The 14,694-nt window shown below is 64.7% G+C and overlaps 1 protein-coding gene across 1 annotated transcript; it reads left to right on the top strand.

The window, feature by feature from the left end:
• Positions 1 to 2,011: 2,011 nt before the first annotated feature.
• ARHGAP30 (Rho GTPase activating protein 30) lies at positions 2,012 to 13,430 on the top strand. Its single transcript, XM_064401352.1, is given in 13 exon segments — positions 2,012 to 2,209; positions 3,364 to 3,466; positions 5,303 to 5,447; positions 5,539 to 5,621; positions 5,705 to 5,812; positions 6,866 to 7,014; positions 7,712 to 7,847; positions 8,841 to 8,941; positions 9,030 to 9,104; positions 10,058 to 10,818; positions 10,820 to 10,994; positions 11,368 to 11,726; positions 12,737 to 13,430. Coding segments are annotated over 13 exon segments (2,952 nt in total). The 5' UTR covers positions 2,012 to 2,100; the 3' UTR covers positions 13,385 to 13,430.
• The last annotated feature ends 1,264 nt before the right edge of the window (positions 13,431 to 14,694 follow it).

Genomic DNA, 14,694 nt, shown 5'->3' with positions numbered 1-14,694 from the left:
CCCCAGGACGTTCTTCAGTCCCCAAGTGTCACCTTGCTGCTGGCACAGGCTTGGGGACACCACCGAGCTCAAGGACATTCTCCGGTCCCCAAGTGCCACCTCCCTGCTTCAGAGATGGACTCTGGTCCCCAAGTGCCACCTCCCTGCCACCACAGGCTTGGGGACAAGCCCCAGGACAAGCTCCTGTCCCCAGGTGTCCCCTCCCTGCTGGCGTGGGGTCAAGGATGGACTCTGGTCCCCAAGTGCCACCTCCCTGCTGTCACTGGCTTGGGGACACCACCAAGCCCAGGACAAGATCCTGTCCCCAGGTGCCACCAACCACGGGCTGGGGACACTCGTGGTGACACCGGGGACCCCCCAGGACTCCCCAGGACCGAGCGGGGCAGGAGCCCCCGTGTCCCCCCAAACCCCCCGGGTTGGTGGCACTGGGGACAGCCGTGTCCCCCCAACCCCCCCAGGCTGGGTGGCACTGGGGACAGCTGTGTCACCCCAAACCCCCCGGGTTGGTGGCACTGGGGACAGCCGTGTCCCCCCCCTCCCCCCCGGGCTGGTGGCACTGGGGACAGCCGTGTCCCCCCAAACCCCCCGGGTTGGTGGCACTGGGGACAGCCGTGTCCCCCCAACCCCCCCCAGGCTGGGTGGCACTGGGGACAGCTGTGTCACCCCAAACCCCCCGGGTTGGTGGCACTGGGGACAGCCGTGTCCCCCCCTCCCCCCCGGGCTGGTGGCACTGGGGACAGCCGTGTCACCCCCCCCCCGGGCTGGGTGGCACTGGGGACAGCCGTGTCACCCCCCCCCCGGGCTGGTGGCACTGGGGACAGCCGTGTCCCCTCCCCCCCGGGCTGGTGGCACTGGGGACAGCCGTGTCCCCTCCCCCCCGGGCTGGGGGAGGGGCTGTACAGCCGTGTATAGACCCTGTAAATAAAGGACCCGCGGGACTGGGCCCGAGTGTGACACCCTGGGGACACCGGGGACACGGGGGGGACACCGAGACATGCGGGTGACACAGGTAATGTGGGTGACATGAGAGTGACATTGAGACATGTGAGTGACATGGTAACACACAGGTGACACGGGGGTGGCATGGGTGACACGGTGACATGTGGGTGACACTGAGACACAGAGGTGACACGGGGGTGACACGGGGGTGACACGGGGGTGGAGTGGGCGGGGCTGGGGGTGCAGGTGAGCTGGTGGGGGGGGCAGGGGAGTGTGCAAGGGGGGGGGGGAAGTGTGCAAGGGGGCGTGCAAGGATGTCCCCAGGTGTGCCCAGATGTCCCCGAGTGACCTCAGGTGTGTCATGGACATTGGAATGTCCCCAGGGCGTGTCCCTTGCACACTCAGGTGTCCCCAAGGAGAGTCCCTTGCACACCCATGTGTCCCCAGGGCGTGTCCCTCACACACTCAGGTGTCTCCAGGGTGAGTTCCTTGCACACACACGTGTCCCCTGTCCCCAGGGAGTGTCCCTTGCACACTCAGGTGTCCCTGGGGAGTGTCCCTTGCACACACATGTGTCCCCTGTCCCCAGGGCGTGTCCCTTTCACACTCAGGTGTCCCCTGTCCACAGGCCGTGTCCCTTGTACACTCAGGTGTCCCCAGGGCGTGTCCCTTTCACACCCGTGTGTCCCCAGGGCGTGTCCCTTGCACACTCAGGTGTCTCCAAGGTGTGTCCCTTGCACACTCAGGTGTCCCCTGTCCCCAGGGCGTGTCCCTTTCACACCCGTGTGTCCCCAGGGTGTGTCCCTTGCACACTCAGGTGTCCCCAGGGTGTGTCCCTTGCACACACACGTGTCCCCTGTCCCCAGGGCGTGTCCCTCACACACTCAGGTGTCCCCAGGGCGTGTCCCTCACACACTCAGGTGTCCCCAGGGTGTGTCCCTTGCACACACACGTGTCCCCTGTCCCCAGGGCGTGTCCCTTGCACACGCGTGTGCGCAGGCGTCCCCGCCCTCGCTGTGGTTTCGCGGCCGCGGGGAGCAGGAAGCGCCTCGAGCGCGGCCTCCGCCTTCCTGCCACCCCCGCGGGGACAGCGCCGGGACCCCCCTGGCGTGGCCCCCGTGTCCCCGCCGTGTCCCCCGCGCTGTCCCCGGCCGTGTCCCCATGTCCCTGGCGCTCAAGGCCCGGCAGCGGGCGAGGCGCAAGGGCGGCTCCCGGGAGCGGCTCTTCGGCTGCGACCTCCGCGAGCATCTCCAGCGCTCGGGGCAGGACGGTGAGTGCCAGCACCCTGCCCACCCCCCGAGCCCCCCGGGGGCCACCAGGGCCACCGAGGGAAGCGGGGAAGGGGCCCCGGAGGGGACTCGGAGGGGACTTGCGCCACCCGTTGCGTCACCGGGGCTCCAGGAAGCGTCGCGGCCACCGAGGCTCGGCCGGGATTTGGGGGGGTTGGAGCTCGGTGGGGCTCCAATCTCGGGGGGTTGGCCCTGAGCGGTGGGGGGGTCTGTTCCGTGGGGTTGGTGGCTCCATCCTTTGGGATTTGGTGACTCCGTCCTTCTGGAGTTGGTGGCTCCATCCTTTGGAATGTGGCGGCCTCATCCCCATGGATTTGGTGGCCCCGTTCCTCAGGATTTGGTGGCCTCATCCCGGTGGGGTTGGTGGCTCCATCCTTTGGGATTTGGTGGCCTCATCCCTGTGGATTTGGTGGCCCCGTTCCTCAGTATTTGGCGGCCTCATCCCCATGGATTTGGTGGCCCCGTTCCTCAGGATTTGGTGGCCTCATCCCCATGGATTTGGTGCTCCATCCTTTTGGATTTGGCGGCCTCATCCCTGTGGATTTGGTGGCCCCGTTCCTCAGGATTTGGTGGCCTCATCCCGGTGGGGTTGGTGGCTCCATCCTTTGGGATTTGTGGCCTCATTCCAATGATTCCAATGAACAAGTGATCCCCGTGTGGAGTCGGTGGCCCCATCCCTGGAGGTGGTGGCCCAGGACGGGTGCAGGGACCCTGTGGGGACATCCAGGGGGTGTTGGCCGAGGTCCTCCCCATCCCCCAGTGCTGGTGGGGCCGGGGCCAGGCCCAGGTGGGCGGTGCCGGATCCGGGGCTGGAGCTGGGTCCAGCGGGCACTGATGGATCCGGGAGCAGCTGGGCTCTGTCAGATCTGGGCTCAGCTGGGCTTTGCTCGATCCAGGATCAGTTGGGCTCTGTGGGATCTGGGACCAGTGGGACCCCATGGGCTCTGGGCTCGGTGGGATCCTGTGGGATAACAGGGATCCTGTGGGATCTGGGCTCCGTGGGATCCCACAGGATCAGGGATTCCTGGGATCCCATAGGATCAAGGCTCAGTGGGATCCCATGGGATCCAGGCTCGGTGGGATCCCGTGGGATCGGGCTCACCGGGACCCCGCGGGGCCGGCCCGTGCCCCGCAGTGCCGCAGGTGCTCCGGAGCTGCACGGAGTTCGTGGAGCAGCACGGGGTGGTCGATGGCATCTACCGCCTGTCCGGGGTGTCCTCCAACACCCAGCGGCTGCGGTCAGCGCGGCGGGGACGGGGTCAGGGGGGCGGGATGGGATCCGTGGGATGGGATCTGTGGGATGGGATGGGATCCATGGGATGGGATGGGATCAGTGGGATGGGATGGGATGGGATCCATGGGATGGGATCCATGGGATGGGATCGATGGGATGGGATGGGATCGATGGGATGGGATGGGATCGATGGGATGGGATGGGATCCATGGGATGGGATCGATGGGATGGGATGGGATACATGGGATGGGATGGGATCCATGGGATGGGATCAGGGGGATGGGATTGATGGAATGGGATTGGGATGGCACAGGATGGGATGGGATGGGATTGTGTTTGGGATCAGAATAGGGATGGGGATGGGATCCATGGGATGGGATTGATGGGATGGGATGGGATTGATGGGATGGGATCAGTGGGATGGGATGGGATCCATGGGATGGGATTGATGGGATGGAATTGGGATGGGATGGGGCATGGATTGAGGCGAGAATGAGGATGGGAACAGGGATGGGGATGGGGGTGGATCAGGGTGGGATCTGGATTGGGACGGGGCAGGGATCGGGTTGGGGATGGGATTGGGAGTGGGATGGGATCGGGATTGGGAATGGGGCAGGATCGGGACAGAGGCGGATGGGGGAATCAGGATTGGGATGGGAATGGGGCTGAGAATTGGGATCAGGATGAGGACGGAGTGGGGAGCAGGGCGGGATGGGATGGGGAGGCGGTTGGGATTGGGATGGGATGGGATGGGATGGGATGGGATGGGATGGGATGGGATGGGATGGGATGGGAGGGGGGTGGAGACTGGAGGACCCCGGGACTGAGAGGGAGGGAGGGGACAGGAATGGGATGAGAAAAGGTGGAAGCAGGGATGGGACCGGACTCGGGGTGACAGGGATGGGGGTCATGGGCCCACCTCCCCTCCCCCCGGCCCCCTCCCTTCCCCCATCCCGCTCCGGCCCCTCTTCCCCCGCTCCTTTCCTTCCCTTTTTCCCTCTTTGTTGCTTTTGGGGTTTTCCCTGTCCGTTCTCTTTCACTTTCCACAGTTTTGGGGCAGTTGGCACCTCCTTTGCTTCTTTCCCTGAGTGTTTTTCTCCCCTGTTCTTGGGGCACTCCAGAATTGCCCAGACCCCATCCCATACTCACATATCCCAAATCCCAAATCCCAAATCCCAAACCCCAGGCAGGAGTTCGAGGCACAACACAGCCCGGATCCCAGTCTCAAGTCCCAAATCCCAAATCCCAAACCCAAATCCCAGGCAGGAGTTCGAGGCTCAGCACAGCCCAGACCCCAATCCCAAATCCCAAACCCCAAATCCCAATGCCAGGCAGGAGTTTGAGGCTCAGTGCAGCCTGGACCCCAGTCTCAATTCCCAATCCCATATCCCCATTCCCAAACCCCAAATCCCAAACCCCAAATCCCACCCCCAGGCAGGAGTTTGAGGCGCAGCACAGCCCAGACCCCAGTCCCAATTCCCAAACCCCCAAACCCCAATCTCAATTCCCAAACCCCAAACCCCAAATCCCAAACCCCAAACCCCAAATCCCACACCGGGCAGGAGTTCGAGGCGCAGCACAGCCCAGACCCCAAATCCCAAACCCCAAACCCCAAACCCCAAACCCCAAACTCCAAACCCCAAACCCCAAATCCCAGACCCCAAACCCCAATCCCAGACCCCAAACCCCAAACCCCAATCCCAAACCCCAAATCCCCCCCCCAGGCAGGAGTTCGAGGCGCAGCGCAGCCTGGACCCCAATCCCAAACCCCAAATCCCAAACCCCAAATCCCAGACCCCAAACCCCAATCCCAAACCCCAAACCCCCAATCCCCCCCCAGGCAGGAGTTCGAGGCGCAGCGCAGCCCGGACCTGTCGCGGGACGTTTACCTGCAGGACGTTCACTGCGTCAGCTCCCTGTGCAAGGCCTACTGCCGCGAGCTGCCCAACCCCCTGCTCACCTACCAGCTCTACGACAAGTTCGCCGTGAGTCCCCAAAGTGTCCCCAAACATCCCCGGATGTCCCCAGCGCGGCGGGTGGCCCCGTCACCGCGCTGTCCCCGCGCTGTCCCCGCAGGACGCGGTGGCCATCCAGATGGAGGAGGCGCGGCTGGTGAAGATCAAGGAGGTGCTCAAGGAGCTGCCGGCGCCTCACTACAGGTGGAGGGGGTGGGGACGTCCCCGCGGCCCCCGCGGTGTCCCCGGCGCGGGGTGGCGGGGCTGAGGTGTCGCCGCTGTGGCAGGACGCTGGAGTTCCTGATGCGGCACCTGCTGCGCATGGCCGCGCACAGCGGGCGCACCAACATGCACGCGCGGAACCTGGCCATCGTCTGGGCGCCCAACCTGCTGCGGTGGGTGCCGCTGTCACCGTCACCTGTCACTGTCACCTGTCACTGCCACCTGTCGCTGTCACCTGTCGCTGTCACCATCACCTGTCGCTGTCACCTGTCACTGCCACCTGTCGTTGTCACCGTCACCTGTCACCGTCACCTGTCACCATCACCTGTCACTGCCACCTGTCGCTGTCACCTGTCGCTGTCACCATCACCTGTCGCTGTCACCCGTCACCCCATCACTTGTCACGTGTCACCGTCACCTGTCACCGTCACCTGTCACCGTCACCTGTCATTGTCACCGTCAGCCCTGTCACCATCAGCCCTGTCACCATCAGCCCCGTCACTGTCAGTCCCATCACTGCCACCCCTGTCACCCTCGGCCCTGTCACTCCCAGCCCTGTCCCCCTCAGCTCTGTCACACTCAACTCTGTCACTGCCAGTCCTGTCACCCTCACTCCTGTCACCCTCACTCCTGTCACACTCAGCCCTGTCACCCTCACTCCTGTCACACTCAGTCCTGTCACACTCAGCCCTGTCACCCTCAGCCCTGTCACCCTCACTCCTGTCACACTCAGCCCTGTCACCCTCACTCCTGTCACACTCAGTCCTGTCACACTCAGCCCTGTCACCCTCACTCCTGTCACCCTCACTCCTGTCACTCCCAGCCCTGTCACCCTCACTCCTGTCACCCTCACTCCTGTCACTCCCAGCCTGTCACCCTCACTCCTGTCACCCTCAGCCCTGTCACCCTCATCTCTGTCACGCTCAACTCTGTCACTGCCAGTCCTGTCACCCTTCACTCCTGTCACCCTCAGCCCTGGCCCTGCTGTCCCCCTGATCCCATTTCCCTGTCCCTGCCAAACTTGCCACCGCCACCCAAATGTCCCCACTGTCCCCTCTGTCCCTACCATCGCCCTGTCCCCGTCCTTGACCCCATTCCCGTTTCACCATCCCTGTCCCCATTCCCTCATCCCTATCACCCCGCGGTGACCCTGCTGTCCCCTCATCCCACGGTGACCCTGCTGTCCCCATTGTCCCCTCACCTTGTGGTGACCCCACTGTCCCCAGCTCGAGGGACATCGAGGCCTCGGGCTTCAACGGCACGGCGGCGTTCATGGAGGTGCGCGTGCAGTCCATCGTGGTGGAGTTCATCCTCACCCACGTGGAGCAGCTCTTCGGGACGCGCCGCTCCGAGGTGGGGACACCGCGGGGACACTGTGGGGACACTGTGGGGACACAGGGGGGACATCAGGTGGACGCCATGGGGACACTGGTTTGGAGGTCCCCATCATTCCCTGATCCTGGGGGGGACGCTGACACCCCATTTTTGGGGGTCTCCAGGTGGGGAATCCCCCCTGACATTCCCTGATCCTGGGTGGGGGTCCCCAGGGGGCACTGAGGATTCCGGGGTGTCACTGTCACATTTTGGGGACTGTCCCCGTCGCTCACTGCTCCTGCCCAGGGTGGGGATCTGGGGGACACTGAGGGTCCTTGAGGTGACACTGTCACATTCTCAGGGTCTCAGGACACTGAGGGTCCCCGGGGTGACTCTGTCACACCTTTTGGGGTCTCAGGACCCTGAGGGTCCCTGAGGTGACACTGTCACACCTTTTGGGGTCTCAGGACACTGAGGGTCCCCGAGGTGACACTGTCACACCTTTTGGGGTCTCAGGACACTGAGGGTCCCTGAGGTGACACTGTCACACCTTTTGGGGTCTCAGGACACTGAGGGTCCCCGAGGTGACTCTGTCACATTCTCGGGGTCTCAGGACACTGAGGGTCCCCGAGGTGACACTGTCACACCTTTTGGGGTCTCAGGACACTGAGGGTCCTTGAGGTGACATTGTCACACCTTTCGGGGTCTCAGGACCCTGAGGGTCCCCGGGGTGACTCTGTCCCATGTTGGGGTCCCAGGGGGGGACAGTCCCCGTCGCTCGCTGCTCCTGCCCGGGGGCGCTGCCCCCCTGCACGTCCCGGCCGTGCTGAGCCAGGGCGACGGCCCCCCCCAGATGCGGCCCTACCACACCATCATCGAGCTCGGCGAGAACAGGTACGGCCACCTGGGGCCACCTGGGCACGGGTGGCAGCCCCGCCCCACCCCGGGGACACCCAGGGACCCCCAAATCCTGGGCCTGGCCCGGGTGGTCCAAACTCAGTGATCCAGGTGGGCCCAGGTGGGCCAGGGTGTGCTCAGGTGTCCCCCAGGTGTAGCCCAGGTGTGCTCAGATGTGTCCAGGTGTCTCCAGGTGTCCCTAGATGTGCTCAGGTGTCCCCCCATGTGCCCAAGTGTCCCAAGGTGTATCCCAGGTGTGCCCGGGTATATCCCAGGTGTATTCCAGGTGTATCCCAGGTGTGCCCGGGTATATCCCAGCTGTCCCCAGGTGTATCCCAGGTGTGCCCAGGTGTCCCCAGGTGTATGCCAGGTGTCCCCAGGTGTACCCAGGTGTGCCCAGGGGTATCCCAGGTGTATCCAGGTGTGCCCAGGTGTCCCCAGGTGTATCCAGGTGTGTCCAGGTATATCCCAGGTGTGCCCAGGTGTATCCCAGGTATATCCCAGGTGTATCCAGATGTATCCCAGGTGTGCCCAGGTGTATCCCAGGTGTATCCAGGTGTCCCCAGGTATATCCCAGCTGTCCCCAGGTGTCCCAGGTGTATCCAGGTGTATCCCAGGTGTGCCCAGGTGTCCCCAGGTGTGCCCAGGTGTATCCCAGCTGTCCCCAGGTGTATCCAGGTGTGTCCAGGTGTGCCCAGGTATATCCCAGGTGTATCCCAGGTGTATCCAGCTGTCCCCAGGTGTCCCCAGCTGTATCCCAGGTGTGCCCAGGTGTATCCCAGGTGTATCCCAGGTGTCCCCAGGTGTGCCCAGGTGTAGCCCAGGTGTGCCCAGGTGTGCCCAGGTGTGCCCAGGTGTCCCCAGGTGTGTCCAGGTGTGCCCAGGTATATCCCAGGTGTATCCCAGGTGTGCCCAGGTGTGCCCAGGTGTATCCCAAGTGTCCCCAGGTGTACCCAGGTGTGCCCAGGTGTAGCCCAGGTGTCCCCACAGGAGCAAGGGCTCCCTCAAGGCCAAGAAGTGGAGATCCATCTTCAACCTGGGCCGCTCCGGGCACGAGGCCAAGCGGAAACCGGGGAAGGCGGAGGAGAAAGGTGGGAATGGGGGGATCCCATGGAGCGGGGGGCTGTGTCCCCAAATGTCCCCAAGTCCCCCAATTCCCTTCTCCTGCCCCATCCCCAGAGAAGTGTGGGAAGGTCACTCTGCGGCCGGCCAAGAGCATGGACTCGCTCAGCTCCGGCCCCTCCGGACCGGCCGGTGAGCGGGAGCCTCTGACCCCGGGGAGTGTCCCTCTGTCCCCTGGGAGTGTCCCTCTGTCCCCTGGGAGTGTCCCTCTGTGCCCTGGGGATTGTCCCTCTGTCCCCTGGGAGTGTCCCTCTGTCCCCTGGGAGTGTCCCTCTGACCCCGGGGAGTGTCCCTCTGTCCCCTGGGAGTGTCCCTCTGTCCCTTGGGATTGTCCCTCTGTCCCCTGGGAGTGTCCCTCTGTCCCTTGGGATTGTCCCTCTGTCCCCTGGGAGTGTCCCTCTGTCCCCTGGGATTGTCCCTCTGTCCCTTGGGAGTGTCCCTCTGACCCCTGGGAGTGTCCCTCTGTCCCCTGGGAGTGTCCCTCTGTCCCCTGGGAGTGTCCCTCTGACCCCGGGGAGTGTCCCTCTGTCCCCTGGGAGTGTCCCTCTGTCCCTTGGGATTGTCCCTCTGTCCCCTGGGAGTGTCCCTCTGTCCCCTGGGAGTGTCCCTCTGACCCCGGGGAGTGTCCCTCTGTCCCCTGGGAGTGTCCCTCTGTCCCCTGGGAGTGTCCCTCTGACCCCGGGGAGTGTCCCTCTGTCCCCTGGGAGTGTCCCTCCAACCCTTGGGATTGTCCCTCTGTCCCCTGGGAGTGTCCCTCTGTGCCCTGGGATTGTCCCTCTGTCCCCTGGGAGCGTCCCTCTGTCCCTTGGCATTGTCCTTCTGTCCCCTAGGATTGTCCCTCTGACCCCTGGGAGTGTCCCTCTGTCCCCTGGGAGTGTCCCTCTGTCCCCTGGGATTGTCCCTCTGACCCCTGGGAGTGTCCCTCTGTCCCCTGGGAGTGTCCCTCTGTCCCCTGGGATTGTCCCTCTGTCCCCTGGGAGTGTCCCTCTGTCCCCTGGGATTGTCCCTTTGTCCCCTGGGATTGTCCCTCTGTCCCCTGGGAGTGTCCCTCTGTCCCCTGGGATTGTCCCTTTGTCCCCTGGGAGTGTCCCTCTGTCCCTTGGGATTGTCCCTCCAACCCCTTGGGATTGTCCCTCTGTCCCCTGGGAGTGTCCCTCTGTCCCCTGGGATTGTCCCTCTGTGCCCTGGGAGTGTCCCTCTGTCCCCTGGGATTGTCCCTCTGACCTCTGGGATTGTCCCTCTGTCCCTTGGGATTGTCCTTCTGTCCCCTGGGATTGTCCCTCTGTCCCCTGGGATTGTCCCTCTGTGCCCTGGGAGTGTCCCTCCAACCCTCGGCATTGTCCCTCTGTCCCCTGGGAGTGTCCCTCCAACGCCTTGGGATTGTCCCTGTGACCCCTCAGGATTGTCCTTCTGTCCACTCAGGATTGTCCCTCTGTCCCTTGGCATTGTCCCTCTGTCCCCTGGGGATTGTCCCTCTGACCCCTCAGGAATCCCCCCTATGCCCCGGCATCCCCCCGCACCCCCGGGACCCCCCTGGCCCCCGGGACGCCCCCACACCCCGGTATCCCCCCTGGCTCCCGGGACCCCCGGGACCGCCCGGCCCCGGCCCGCTCCGGACTCTTCCCCCGCAGCCCCGGACGCGGCGCGGCTGCTGCCGAAGCTGTCGGTGAAGCTGCGGCCGCAGCGGCAGCACAGCTCGGACGCGGCCCCCGCGGCCCCGGAGCCGCCCCCGGAGCTGGACGAGAGCCTGGAGGAGCCGCTGGAGGCGGCGGCCGAGAGCAGCACCCAGTCGGAGCCCACCACCCCCAAAGCCCCCCGGGCCGGGCCGGGGGTCTGCGGCCGCTCCCCGCGCCGAGAAATGCGCGGGGCTCCACATCTCGGGCCCCTTCTCGGTCACCGTCCCCTTCCACATCACCTCCAACCTGTCCCGCCTCACCCGGGGGCTGCCGTGCCCCGCGCTGGAACGGGAGCAGACCCCCGGCAGCGCCCCCGAGCCCGCCCGCGACCCCCGGCCCCGCTCCGGTGAGACCCCGCGGTGGGACACCCGGGGGGACACCGGGACCGGGGGGACACCGGGATCGAGGGGACACCGGGATCACGGGGACACTGGGATCAGGGGGACACCGGGACAGAGGGGACATCGGGATTGGCGGGACACCGGGATCGGAGGGACACCGGGATTGGAGGGACCCCGCCATTAGGGGAAACACCGGGATTGGGGGGACACCCGCGATCAGGGGGACACCGGGATTAGAGGGACGCCGGGATCGGGGGAACACCGGGATCGTGGGAATATCGGGATCACGGGGACGCCGGGATCGAGTGGGACACCGGGATCGGGGGGACGCCGGGATCGAGTGGGGCCGGTCCCGAGCGCCCCCCGCTCTCCCCGCAGAGGACGCGGAGCAGACCCGGCTCTCCCTGGAGCTCCGCGACTCCTTCGCCTTCCTGGACGGCCCCGAGACGTGGCTGGAGGGCGGCGGCGACGCGGAGGCGGCGCGGAGCCCCGGGACCGGGGATGAGACCCCCGGGACCGGCGATGAGACCCGCGGGATGGAGGAATGGACCCCCGGGATCGGGGATGAGACCCCCGGGACCGGCGATGGGACCCCCGGGATCGAGGAATGGACCCCCGGGATGGAGGATGGGACCCTCGGGATCGAGGATGGGACCCTCAGGATGGAGGATGGGACCCCCGGGATCGGGGACGGGTTCCCGGCCGTGGAGGAGGCGATGGAGAGCGGGTTCATGAACGTGAGCACCCGGCGGCATTCCCGGGATTTGGGATGGGTGGGACCGGTGGAGGGAGGAGGGGGGTGGGATCAATGGCATTGGGATGGGATCAATGGGGAGGGATCAGTGGGGTGGGACAGGATGGGATGGACAGCACCGGATGGGGTGGGATGGGATCAATGGGATCGATGGGATCAATGGGATCGATGGGATGGGATTGATGGGATCAATGGGATCAGTGGGATCATTGGGGTCAATGGGATCAGTGGGATGGGATCAATGTGATGGGATCAATAGGATCAATGGCGTCAATGGTATCAATGGGATGTTTGGGATGGGATTGATGTGACAGGATCAATGGGATCATTGGGATCAATGGGATCAGTGGGATCATTGGGATCAATGGGATCATTGGGATCAATGGGATCAATGGGATCAGTGGGATCATTGGGATCAATGGGATCATTGGGATCAATGGGATCGATTGGATGGGATGGGATCATTGGGACCAATGGGATCAGTGGCATGGGATCAGTGGGATCAATGGGATCAGTGGGATCAGTGGGATCATTGGGATCAATGGGATCAATGTGATCGATGGGATTGATGGGATCAATGGGATCGATTGGATGGGATGGGATCAGTGGGATCAGTGGGATCAATGGGATCAGTGGGATCAATGGGATCAGTGGGATCAGTGAGATGGGATCATTGGGGTCAATGGGATCGGATCAATGGGATCATTGGGATCAATGAAATCAATGGGATCAATGGGATGGATGGGATCAATGGGATTGATTGGATGGGATAGGATCATTGGGACCAATGGGATCAGTGGCATGGGATCAATGGGATCAGTGGGATCAATGGGATCAGTGGGATCAGTGGGATGGGATCATTGGGGTCAATGGGATCGGATCAATGGGATCATTGGGATCAATGAAATCAATGGGATGGGATGGGCAGGGGGACACAGTGACACCCACCCGCGCTTCCCGGCCGTGCCGGGGGTCCCACCCGTGTCCCCCCAGCCAGGTGAGCGCTGGGCGGAGCAGCCGGACAGTTACCTGTCCATCGAGGAGTGCACGGAGCAGGACATGTTCTTCCTGGCCCCCGGCGCCTCCGACCCCGACTCCGACCCCGAGGAGATCTTCCTGAGCGCCCACGATGAGCTCAGCCCCCTGGGGACCCCCGAGGGACCCCCGGGGAGAGCCCTGGAGATCCCAGAGATCCCAGAGATCCCGGAGACCACAGACATCCCAAAAGCCCTGGAGATCCCAGGGATCCCGGAGATCCCGGAGACCACAGACAACCCAAAACCCCTGGAGATCCCAGGGATCCCAGAGATCCCAAAAATCCCAAAAGTCCTGGAGATCCGGGAGATCCCAGACACCCAAGGGATCCCAGAAATCCCAAATGCCCTGGAGATCCCAGAGACCCCAGAAATCCCAAAAGCCCTGGAAATCCCAGAGACCCCAAAAGTCCTGAAGATCCCAGAGACCCCAAAAGTCCTGGAGATCCCGGAGACCCCAGAAATCCCCGAGATTCTGGCCCAAACACCCCTGGAAAAGCACAGTCCAGGAGTGGGGGACGCCCCCCGGGACCCCCCCTGGGGAAGGGGGCGGAGGGGAGGGGGCTGCAGAGGGAGACCCCAGCCCCAGGCCGGGGGTGTGGGGTGAGGGAGGAGGGCTCGGGGGTCCCGCGGGGAACAGAGCTGGGTCCCAGCCCCTCATCCCGGGGGAGGGGGATCCCCGGGATTTAGTGGGGTCTCCTCCAGCCCCGCCCCTGGCAGAGCCCCCCCGGGAGCCCCCCGAGCCCCCAGCCCTGGGGTCTGTTCGCGGGGTGGTCCCAGAAGGGGCCGATGTCACCCCTGGGACCCCCCCGACCTCTCCCCCTGCCCCGGCCCCTGGAGCTCCCCCCAAAAACCTGGAGCTGACCCAGGACGAGCCCCCCAAAAACCTGGAGACCCCCAGGCCCTCGGAGCTGATCCAAGATGGGTCCCCAAAGTTGATCCAGGATGAGCCCCCCAAAAACCTGGAGCTGATCCAGGATGAGCCCCCCAAAATCCCGGAGCTGATCCACGCAGATCCCCCCAAATCCCTGCAGCTCCCTGAACCCCTGGAGCCCCCAAAATCCCTGGAGCCGATTTGGGATGAGCCCCCCAAGCCCCTGGAGCTAATCCAGGATGAGCCCCCCAGAATCTCAGAGCCCCCCAAATCCCTAGAGGCCCCCAAACCCCCAAAGGCCGATCTTGGATGAGCCCCCCAAATCCCCTGGGGCCCATCCTGGCTGAGCCCCCCAAACCCCAGGACCCCCTGGGACCCCCAAATCCGATCTGGGGACGGGCGCCCCAAATCCCTGGAGCCCATCCTGGCCGAGCCCCCCGAATCCCGGGATGCCCCCAGACCCCTGGAGCCGCTCTGGGATGAATCCCCCAAACCCCAGGACCCCCCGGGACCCCCAAATCCGATCTGGGACGGGGCGCCCCAAATCCTGGGGCCGCTGCTGGCTGAGCCCCCCCGAATCCCAGGACCCCCCGGGGACCCCGCCAAATCCCATCCGGGAACGGGCGCCCCAAATCCCTGGGGCCGCTCCCGGCCCCCTTGAGCAGCTCCCGCCGCCCCCCCTCTCCCCGTTTTGGGGGGCGCGGTGTGCTGCTGGCCCGGGCCGTGCCCGTGGTGCCCCCCCAAACCCCACTTCGCCCGCGCCCTCCCGGGACCCCCGGGACCCCCCCCCAAATCCAGCCGGGACCTCCCCCAAATCCCCCTGGGACCCACCGGGACCCCTCCAAATCTCCCTGGGACCCCACTGAGACCCCCCCAAATCACCCTGGGACCCCCCCAAATCCCCCCGGGACCCCCCCCAGGTCCCCCTCGGGGACCCCCTGGCAGCCCTGGGAGGGGGCGAGCGCTGAGCGCGGGCAGGGCCCCCCCCAGAGCAGAGTGCAAATAAATAACGATAAAATAAAAAATTAAATGATAATAAATAT

Source organism: Passer domesticus, chromosome 32 (assembly GCF_036417665.1).
Source record: "Passer domesticus isolate bPasDom1 chromosome 32, bPasDom1.hap1, whole genome shotgun sequence".
Lineage (NCBI taxonomy): Eukaryota > Metazoa > Chordata > Aves > Passeriformes > Passeridae > Passer > Passer domesticus.
The sequence above is the reverse complement of the archived record's forward strand: the minus strand, read 5'-3'. Positions and strand labels throughout refer to the sequence as shown.